The sequence below is a fragment of the Chelon labrosus genome (assembly GCF_963514085.1).
Source record: "Chelon labrosus genome assembly, chromosome: 22".
Classification (NCBI taxonomy): domain Eukaryota; kingdom Metazoa; phylum Chordata; class Actinopteri; order Mugiliformes; family Mugilidae; genus Chelon; species Chelon labrosus.
In genome coordinates this window covers 19,169,633-19,181,110 of record NC_140355.1, presented here as the reverse complement: position 1 = coordinate 19,181,110, position 11,478 = coordinate 19,169,633, and the positions used below count along the sequence as shown (strand labels likewise).

The 11,478-nt window shown below is 42.4% G+C and overlaps 1 protein-coding gene across 1 annotated transcript; it reads right to left on the bottom strand.

The window, feature by feature from the left end:
* Positions 1-1,557: 1,557 nt before the first annotated feature.
* foxd1 (forkhead box D1) lies at positions 1,558-7,985 on the bottom strand. The gene is made up of 2 exons (XM_084571910.1): positions 7,903-7,985; positions 1,558-4,019 (listed from the first exon to the last, which is right to left on the bottom strand). Exon 2 carries the CDS (start codon positions 3,773-3,775, stop codon positions 2,732-2,734), a length of 1,044 nt encoding a protein of 347 aa, XP_084428036.1. The 5' UTR covers positions 3,776-4,019; positions 7,903-7,985; the 3' UTR covers positions 1,558-2,731.
* Positions 7,986-11,478: the final 3,493 nt, after the last annotated feature.

Below are 11,478 nucleotides of genomic sequence, written 5' to 3'. Positions count from 1 at the left end.
TGTTAAACTAATAATTTTAGTAATTTAATAACTAAAAATAGACTGATAGATAGAGAATAAGTTATTATTGCGCAGTTTCTGTATTGCGCCTTTATTTAACCTCGTCTTTTAAACTGCATCAGATCTTTTACAGGAGAAGCCTGGCGGTCAAAATGGCAGCGCATAGGCCACAGTCAACACAGAGTCACAACATGAATAAGTCATCATTTGTAACATTCATGGAGCATTATGAGCACGCCAACGCGGCCCGGGAGCCCAGGGGAGGGGAAGGGAGGCCGTTTCAAAAAAAAAATTGTGGTGAAAATTGAGCCGAACGCGGCCCTTGGACGAGGAAACGTTTCAAAAAAAATTAAAATTAGCTTTCCTAAACGACCTCGATGAATCTATTCCATCTCTCCACACGCGAGCATTAACAGGGCTCCGGCTACTGTTTAAGGGGGTATCGCCAGAGCAATTACGCAGAGACAATGGGTGAAAAAAAAAGGGGGCAAGCTAAAGTGACTCCAAATTTAGTTGCACCCTCGGGAAATTTTCAAGAATATCACAGGACTCCCACATATATATATAAAAAGAAGATGGAAATAGCATAATAACATATCCAGTATGGATTCACAATGGAATAAAACGCACACTAATAAGCACTGTTTGCGCACTGAACTGGAACAGACGGATATCGTATATAGACAGGCACCATAAATACGCCGAAGGCCTGGATTACAAGCCACTGATAGGCTAACCACATGCAGACACAATGTAAATCCCGCTTTGGAAGAAATCCAGCGTCCTCACACGAGTTACCATAAAGCGTCTTATTGCATCATTTGTTGTCTCCCCCCCGCTTTAGCCTCCTCTATTTGTAAACAAGCCCACATACAGTACAACTGACCTCCTTCCTTCCTTCCATCCATGCGGCTCTCCCTCTCTCTCCAGCGTGCGTGCGTGTGTGACTGTCTGTCTCCCATTGCGTGTTACATCATCACGCAATAGCTGTCCTCTCGTGGCCTAGTGAACTGGCTCTAAGCGCTGCACCAATTTAGCCATCTACTACTACACACACACACACACACACACACGCAAACGCACACACACGTTGCTTTGAATCAGAGGAGACAGACACACGAAGTCGACGGGCGCTACACATCCAGTCACGGAAGCAGAGAGGGCAGAGAGGGCTGCTCGGTGCAGGCAGCATACTGTACTGAGCTGATGACATTTTTTTTAAAACAGGAGTCTGACACATGCATCATCGAGGCAGCGTGGGGGATTCTGCGCGCACCTGCTTCAGAATGAGGTGTTTTAAGCAATGTGCTTTTTAAGAGATTACGCCTGTAGTTAAATGCACACTTGCGCGTAAAAACACTCGTGCGTAAAAGTGCGTAAAAGTGTTTCTGGCTTCTGGGAAATGGCACGCTCTTTTCTCTGCAGGGGCAAATGAAAGCTAAAATAAAAGGTGGGTAAACAGTCAGAATGGTGAGTGGTTTACGGTCCCTGTCCACGAGCTCTGCTGCTGACCCCGTGGCGAGACTTCAGGCGTCAACATTTCATTTTCTCTGGAACAAATACATAAATAAATGAATAAAAAATAAGAGGAGATAATGAAACGTTGGGTGTTCTTCCCTCAAGGGCTGCAGCGGCCAACTGTAGACACCAGCGCCGGTGTAATCACCGACCTGAAGCAGGCAAAAAAAAAATACAGGCCCTGTCTCACCCGCCTGACACCCTCCCGTCCCCGCTCACCGTAATTACGAGGATGAGTGTGAGAGAGGTCAGATGGACACGCAAGGCCCCGTGTGCGCATGTTCCAGAAGTGTACAACATTAGGGCGTGCAGCATCTGAACAAACAGTAAATATTTTTGCAGCATTTTTTTTTTTTATATATAAGTTCCCAGCCTCCTCTTGTTGTTCCTTCCTATATTTGGATTCTTCACATTTGACATAAATTAACTACATCAGTGCATTTTGTTGCTTTGCTTTTTTTTTTTTTTTTTTTTTTAGCAACGTGGTTAATCCTAATTCCTTCAACCTACAGTTCCAGGAAGTTCAGCATTAATCAATAAATATATTCCCCCCAAAAAATCCTTTTTTTTTTTTTTTTTTGCAAAACGAAATTTATTCTTGTTTGAAAGAACAAACGGTGTAAAAATATCACACTTCAATTACACAATACTTGCCAAAAAAATGTACAATGTTTTATTACTGAAATAAACACACACTGCATATTATTATAAATGTAAAGACTTTGCTCTCTCTGCTCTCTTCTTATTTTAATACAAAGCTCAAATCAAAAACTCTGATTTGTTAATAGAAAACATGGATGTGTTTGACACAAATACATTAATAGCCTATTTTTTATTTATTTATTTACTTATTTTTTTTTTAAAACATGTGATCATTTATAACCTGTCCATTAGGTGGTAATCCTGAGACGCCCTTAACAGTGACTGAAACGAAATCACTTCATGGAACAAACAAGGAAAAGTTCGTGGTAGAAGAGTCTGATTCACACCGAAAAAGAAAAAGAACATAAATATATCTTCATAAACAGCATGAATATAGGCACAAGTAGTGTTTTTTGTATGTCCATCATTCAGCTGCGTGCTATCAAATAAACATACAAAAATAATCCTACCTTCAAAGAGGGGCGTTTTTTGTTTTTGTTGCTGTTTCTCTCTCTCTCTGTTTTTTTATTTTTTTTATAAAAGTCTCTTGAAAAGTTTGTAGTTAAGACATTTAACAGGCGCTAGTGCCGCTGACCACTCTGTTCGGGAAGTTTTCAACCGGGTGTAAAACAGCTCCGGGGTGGCTGGCAGCTGGAGCCCCCAGAGAGGACGCTAAGACCGGGACAACGGCCGGAGAAGTCCTGGAGGGGCTCAGTGACCCTCCGATGATACTCTCTATGGAGAAGGGGGATCGCTGCACCGGAGAGCTCGACTTCTGCACCGGGGACGCAGCCTGCGCGCTGCTGGCTGAGCCCAGGCTGGAGCTGAGCTGGGGATAAAACCTACTCCGGGATAAGTCCGTGGTGGTGGGCATCAAAGACGGTGAAGGGATAATGGTCCCCGCGTGTGAGTGCGAATGCCTGGAGTGTTGTTGTTGCTGCTGCTGCTGCTGCTGGAACGCGAAAAGCGCAGAGTGCGTGTGGTAGGACTGGAGCTGGATGCCGTATCCACCGCAGCCGTACGGTCCGTACCCGTACGCGGCGGCGGCGGGGATAAAACTGTTGTGCTCCCGCAGCAAGTCCTGCGTCTGCTGCCGCTTGAAGCGCTTCCTCCGCCTCAGAAAGCTCCCGTTGTCAAACATATCAGCGGACTCCGGGTCCAAGGTCCAGTAGTTGCCTTTCCCGGGGTTCCCAGGCTCCCTCGGTATCTTCACGAAGCAGTCGTTGAGGGACAAGTTGTGTCTGATGGAGTTCTGCCACGCTGGGAACTTCTCCCTGTAGTAAGGGAAGCGGCTGCTGATGAAGTCGCAGATCTCGCTCAGGGTGAGCCTCTTCTTCGGACTCTGCAGGATGGCCATGGTGATTAAGGCGATGTAGGAGTAAGGGGGCTTCACCAGGGTGTTCTTGCCCGCCGGCTTGTAGGTATCCCTTGAGGAGGTGGAGCTGTCCAGGCACGGAGGAGGAGAGCCGGCCAGGAGGATGCCGTCGTGCATCTGCGCCACCTCGTCCACGTACGAGCGCGTCTGGCTGTCCCCATCCTCGCCCTCGCCGACCACATCTATGTCGGTCTCTTCCGAAAGGATGGAGGCATCCGACATCTCTGAGCTCAGAGTCATGGCTCACTCGCGGCTGTGCCCCTCCGACGCCAGATGAGGAAGACGATGATGCACAAGCTGCCCTGCCCTCCCTCTTCAAAAACTCATATGAGGAGGGGGAGAGGAGAGGAGCACGTGTCGCCGCCGGTGAGAAATGTCCCCCTGGTTTCTCTCTCTATTTCCATATGTTTTCAGGTTGTTTTTAATCGCCAGTTATGAGGAGAGAGCCCGAGTCGATGCCAGGCTGAGAGCTGAGCCTGGAAACCTGCAAAAGGGCCAAACCTGAATCACACAGGGGGCGGACCTTCTCTCCGTATTTATACCACAGCCCTGGTCACATGGTGAGGAAACGTCACCGAGGGAAATGAAAAGACAGAAAAAAATGAAATAACGAAAAAAAAAAAAAAAAACGGTCTTTGAAAATTAACTGTGAGTGGTTTTTTGGGGAAAAAGTTTGGCGTGGCCTACATCCTTTCTAGTGGCCATTCACGGTGGCCTGCGCGCAGTCCACATATGACCAATCTGAAGCTTTAATTCCACGCAATGTTTTGCGCAAAAATAGATTTTGGAAGATTAAAAACCTCTTTGGGGAAATCTAATTGCCGGGGGCGGTCGGTTCCTGAGATCGAAGCGGATATTTCGACAAAGTTTTTGTTTTTATTTGGTCACTAATGTGACATAGGCCTGAACTGAGGTTTCTATTTTTTACCTTTCAAAAAACGTGCACAAAAACGACAACAACAACAATAACAAAAAAAAGTGCAACTGTACGTAATTAATATTTTTTCTTGTGGTGGTTTAACAGGAATTCGCCGGGAAATGCTACCGGAGACTAGTGCACCGTATCCAGGCAGCTCGGTTTGCGTGATCCGGTAGTTATCTAGATTATCCGCGAGCCATTTGTAATGGAAAAGAGTCAGCTGTTAACTCGAATCAGTCACGGGTCACGCAGAGCATGCAAGCCCCAGATATAAGGCCTCTGCCGTGCGTCTGGAGCACGATGTGTGTGCGTGTGTGTGTGGGTGCACAGCTCTGTTAATTCCTATTTATTTTTTATGGAGCCATATGGAAGCAACCTTTTTATTATTACGTTTAATTGTGTTCAACTAAGACAAAACATAAAGTTATCCATACATTATAATCCTTTAAAGTAGCCTACTAATTTAAGGAGGGGATACTATCAAGAGAATGTTAAGGTGGTTAAATCTACACAAAGTGTGTGAGCCCTGTTAAAGCGTGATAATATATAATATTTATACAATAATTGTCTAGATGTTGTATAAAAATGGAGCCAATTAAAACGTGTTTATTAGGTTAAGTGTGTCTGTTTTTGCTGCATTTGCATGGGACTGCTGGTGTTTTATAGCCATTATTGGATTAATCAGTCAAACTGAACGTGAGGGAGTTTTTTAAAAGTATGAACACACTTTATGATTCACTCAGTTCTTAAGTTGCTTCGCCTTTAGCTGATTTTAGATGGAAGGATGTCACTCTTGTCACTCACTCATTCCCATTTTTTATTTATTTTTTTATTTTTTTAATTTAGTTTAATTTTATTTATTTGGTAATCGATAACAGCAGACGTGCACCTGAATTTCAGCAAAAATAATTCAAAGAAAAACAAATGTACCAAAAACACTGCTGTACCCTGCTGAGGTTCCTTTAATAATTAAGGGTGGGGAAAAAATTAAATGAGTGAATTTCACTTCTAATCTTTTCTTTCGAAAAAACAGAGGAAACACTTCAGATGTTATAAAAAAAACAAACAAAAAAACAAAACAATGATAGGACTCTCTCTGTGTTTAGATGCTGCTGTGTGGCCTTTCTGTAACTTTTCATTGGTCGGGCGCCATCTAGCGGTGAACTTGCGCTACACCACTGCCCCATAAAAAGCTGCCAACAGCTGTTTGTGTCACATGCAGAAATACACAACTCATTTATTTATAATCCAACTTTTTAAAAAGTATACAAAAATGTAATATATATATATGTATTTTACAAATTTGCACCAGGAATTCTTGGAGAGGAAAAAGTCCTAAAAATATTCTGCCATGCCTCGATAGCAACCGAAGCTCCAACCGACTGGAGACTGTTTTGTATTTATGACTTAGACACAGGAAATTAATCTTTGCATGAATTAACTGTATTATTTTTATCACTGATTTAAAATCAATTGGATGGGTCAGCGTTGTGTATAAATGCACCAAATGAGGAATTAGCGCAACAACTAAGACTCGTTAATTTTATTTATTTATTTAACAAATCTGAATAAGAATTTTCATCCATTTCCCCCCATCACTCCACCAACCAATTAGTGAAGCTCGAATCATGATTTCATTAATAATAATACGGGTTTAATTGCTCCATTATGACGATTAAACCAAACGAGCCGCAAGCGGGTGTGCCACTTAATGTAAATTAAATTTGAAAAAATAAGTGATTTGTGCATTAAATAATTCAATTCCGGATGCGTTAGAAGTCTGCATATCCAAATCCTCTGATCAGATGCACGGACGATGTGACGAATGATTTCAAAATCCCCAAAACTCAGCGTTAGAAGTTTTATTTTAAAACCAACCCGCGGCGAGTTTTGGTTTATTTGCGGAATAAGAGTTATTACAAATGTATGAAAGTTATCCAAAATTAAAACCAAGTGCGTTTTAAGCCAGTGAAGTCAGAAATTTAATATGTAAAAAAGATCAATTTAAGAGTGTATATTAAAAAAATGATATTATCAACAGCATTAACTGAATGAAGACTGGGCTTTATTTTATGATTTCTATTCTTTTATTTTCTACTTGACCACTTGGCACTTAACAACGGCAGCCCTCGTGGTAAACCACCTCTAAAGTGTTTCTAAATTCCCCCTCTGCGCTCCGAGGGAGTCTCCGTGCCACGGGGTACCAAGAAAGCACTTAGCTGTTTAAACGCAATCCCTCCCTGCCTGCCTGCTTCCCTGCCTGCCTGCCTGCCTGGCTGGGGCTGCCTCTGGCTAAAAACCCCCCCGAGTGTCACCAACACGTCTGAGAAAGGTCCGTGGGGCATGTGATTAATGTGGATCACATGCAGAAAAGGCGAGACAAGGATACAGTGCGTGAGGTGGACCGGAGAGGAGACAAGCTATACGGGGTGTGTCATCGCAGTCAAAACCCGGTTAAACACGCAAATATTTACTTTTAAGTAAATTCAGAAAGTCGTGTTTGAGGTACTGTTGCGTTTAAAATGATACGCTCAAACTAGTTTGACATCTCCAAAACACGGGACAGATTTATCTCGACATTTTTCATATTGCGCATAAAATACCCTGCAATCATTTTTGCGCACGACGCGAGCCAAATTCTTCGCTTTTCTTCCAAATTCTTACTAAACTCAAAAATGATTGATACCAAAATGGTTGAAGGCTGAGATTGTAAAACCAGTGAGGGAGGGGAAAAAAAAAATATGTATTTGCCTCTCACTGCTTTTGCTTTTTATTCCCCATCTATGGGGTAAAATCAGGACACAGCTTATCCATAGTTCTTATACGCCTCTAAAGCTCTCAATAAGTTCCTTAAACTTGTCCCTGGTGGGCCACAACGCAGCCTCAGGTCTGTGATCAGTCAGATGGGGGAGAGGCCATGTGATTATCATGAGGATGCAAGGGGGAAAAAGAATGTATGAGCTAATAACTGTTGTTATCCTACCCTGTATTGATGAATCAATTGTCATCATGTATTGTAGATGATGTCTTCTACATGCACCTGCAAGTAAAGTTTACTTTTCTGTGTATGACTGAGTGGATGTGGTTCAGTGTTTAAAGGCCACTATAGAGCAAGCGTGTTACTATAACGTCTTGCAAGAGGTGTATTGTGGCAAACCGTTAATTATTTTGTAGTTAGATGTTTTTCAGAACATGTTAACATAATTAGGGATACCTGTGTCCTGTGCAGGCCTGTGCATCTAATTAACGAAGCAGCTGTATTTACATATAAGCTACAAGCAATGACTTCACGTTTCAGCGTCTGAATGTGAGCAGACATCCTCGATTACTGTGGTGTTTTCGTGCAACATCATGCAATTGTTTTCCAACACACCCACCCCAAAAATGCAACACAGGCAGTCGTGCGTAAGATTGCGTGTTCAAGTAAAAGTCTGTTTTTCAAACTCACCTCTGCTTCCCCCGGAGCAATAAGCAACCCGTGTCCAAAGTGCTGCTGGAAATCATCCCGGGACATCAAATCGTTTACCTGGAGGATAAAAAGCTAAAATGAATTAAAAAGTCAGTAAAAACTGACAAAATCGTTTAAACATTTTGACTTTCAGCGGAGCTTTTGATCGGACTGCACATCTGGATATGATGGGCAAAAGATGATTTATGTGCTTAATGTGTTTTATGGAAATTAGAGCCTCACACATCATCGCCGTTAGGTCATCATCATCACGTTACTGTAATGAAATACCCCATTGGACAAAGCGAAGAGAAGAGTTCCCTGAACCAAGATATACTTAGGTACACTAGTGAAAACTAAATGCATTTGAACATAACAGTCCTGCACCAAATCTTAGCTCCGTGAAGGTTGTGGCGTAGAGGATTCGTTTCACATTCAACATTTTGGAAACACTTTTTGAATTTAATTCAAACCAGTTTAACCAGCGCCCTCCAAAAGTATCAAACAGTTGAATTACCTCCTCTCTGATGCTGAAATGAACAATAAACTGAACATTAGAACAGTCATGAAGGGGGATGTAGTGCAGGACTATCATATTAGAATGCATTTGTTTTCAGCGGTGTTCCTAATGAACTGGCAAGTGGGTGTGTTTTGATTGAAACGGCCCTTCGCTTTGTCCAGAGGAGTATTCTTATTGCAGTAACGTCTCACGCAGCATAAATTAAAACTCTGTATTCATACTAAAGGACAATATGGTGTTTCTGAAACATTTTAAAACGTGGTTGCATATAATGTTTACTCTGTGTCCTCAGATTCAATTCAGGTATCCTTTTGCATGCTTTACTTGACCGGTAATCATCATTAAAACATTTAAATATCATGCAAAACAGGCAACAAGCACAGTGTCTCAATCAGACGCAGCCTCTGCATGAACTACTTTTAACAAAAACACAAACCAAACCAGATGGGGGCGGATATTGACTAGTTACATGCAGTTCCTGTTGGCAGCTTGTCCCTCAAATAACCACTCTGTGAAGTTTTTAAAATGAAATCCTAGCATCCACAGAATTATATCTGAAGATAAAAGCTATTAGCTCACGTTGGTTAGCATGTCTGTGTATTTCTGAGTGGAGAGAAAGGCACACAGGAGGTTTTTATGAGTGTACCTCTTTTGGGCTAGCTACCTGTGTGGAGGTGTTCACCTGGTAGGGTATCCTGCTAGGCCATTGGCTGTCTATTAGTGATGGGTAGATGAGGCCTCGTGAAGCGTTGCGGCACATTACCAAACCGTATCGATACTGTGTCGGTACTGTGTCACTCAATAGGGACACCTGCTGGACCATAAACATTATTGCAGGCAACCTAGTTGAGACTCCACTGACATAGTGATTGAATGACCTAGTATATACACAATATCATCTGTTATTGTTGTTTATATCGTGTTATTTTATATCTTAATCTAAGTGTAAAAAATCTTTGATATCTTTAAAATGTGGTCAATAAATAATGTGAACATGTGAAAATCATAGTGAATGTGCTTATGTACTTGTCTTTGAGGCAGGGAGGGTTTTTTTTTATTTTATTTTATTTTTATTTTACAAATTTTTATTCAAAAAAACAAGCTTTTCCAGGGTTTTCGCATTTAGTCGATTTCGTTTTTTCGATGCAAGTTCTCCAGCTTTGGAGAACACCCGCTCGACTGAAGAAGCTGGGGTGCATAAAAACTGTAGTGACAGCCGGAAGAGGTGTGGATAATTATACTTCTGGCTGGCCCAGTACAGTAAAGGATCCTGGGATCTGGGGAGGTTGCCCTCAGCAAGGTACCGCTGCACCTCAATGATTGAGTCCGCTGTGGCATTACTCGTCTGCCTGCCAACGTCCTCATCGAGCTGCTGCCAGAGGTTATCTAAAACACAAGAAATTGGCATTTTAGTTTGAGTCATCAATTACAAGCCTGTGCATGTTTTGTAAGCAAATACATGCACAAATAAACTGATAAAACTGAACATAACATGCCTGCAGTGGGTGCCGATAACTGTTGTGAAGACGGTCCAGGCTGTGGCTCGGTTGCTACGCGCCCAATTACAGCTGCACATTCCGATTTTAACCTGTTCACTGCTTCACAGCATTTGGAGGAACTCCGAAATCCGAGTGACTTAAATCTGGGGTCTAGAAGTGTGGATAGGGTCAGCACACTCAATGACTCCAGATTGGAAGCAGTGTCTGTGACTCGTCGCCTAAGGTGTTGGTGTAGGTGCATGGCTGCCTGTGTGTGCAAAGCTGAAGCATTACGCTCAAGTGCATGACATAGCATTTTCATCATCGGGATGACCTTTGACCCCGAAACTCTCTTCTCCTCAGACAACTCCACTGTGGCTTGATGGAAAGGAGCAAGCACAAGAAGTGCTTCTCCTATGATGTTAAACTCATCAGCTGTTAGTGGAGTTATGTCTGTTGGTAGTGAGGCCAGAGATACCCACACTGGTTCCTTCTCATCATGTAGCCTCACCAGCATCTGATATGTGCTGTTCCAACGTGTTGGTACCTCATTGAGAAGTTTCAGGGTTGGCCGTCCCATCTGTTGCTGCACTTGAGCAAGCTTCTCTTTGGCTGTGGTGCTTGATCTGAAGTATGTTACAATTTGCCTACATTTGTGTCTGATTGCTGTAAATGCTGGGATTTGATCACATGATTTTTTTACTATTAAATTTAGACTATGTGCAATGCAAACCGAATGCCGAATCTGGAGCTGTTTTGTGGATGCAATCATGTTTGGTGCTGCGTCGGTCACGAGACACTTTACTTTATGAGTTATGGCCCAGTCATCCATCATGCCCCTTTTGACTTGGGCCAAATTGTCTGCAGTGTGACTTTGCGGAAAGTGTTGCACTCCCAGCACAGATGTACACAGCTGCATATTGTCATTAATATAGTGACAGGTTAGAGCCAAGTAAGCATCCATATTCACAGATGTCCACATATCAGCTGTTATACTCACTGCCACAGCTTGCTGTACTTCCATTTTCACTCGTTCTCGTTCCTCCTCATATTTTTTGGCCACCATTTCTTGGACAGTCTGAAAATTAAACCAAGTTAAGCCAAAAGCACGTCAATATATTTAAATTCTATACCACATTAATTAAATATAATTACTTCTGTAGACCTTTTCTATACAAACCTTTCTGGTTGGCAAAACATATGATGGCTCCAGGACCTGAAGCAGTTCCCTGAAGCCCTCACTCTCAACCGTACTGAAGGGTTGGCAGTCCTTGACGATGAAATTTATTATGGCCTGGTCAACCACATGTTTCCTGGAAGCTTGATGGTCAAAAATGAAATAATAAAAACAATATATGTATTCATTAATAACAAAAGCGACCATGAGGAAGTTGTAAAATGTCTGTTTATGCCTGTTTAGGCCTACCTGTGTTTATTGCAGGTGTATGTGGGGCCTCCTCATTTTCGTGCCTAGCTCTATAATGTCTTAGCATTGAGGAGGTGCTTTTATTTATATACGATAGTTCCGTATAACAAATGCGGCATTTAACCTGCAGAAAATAAAATGAGTAATTTAAA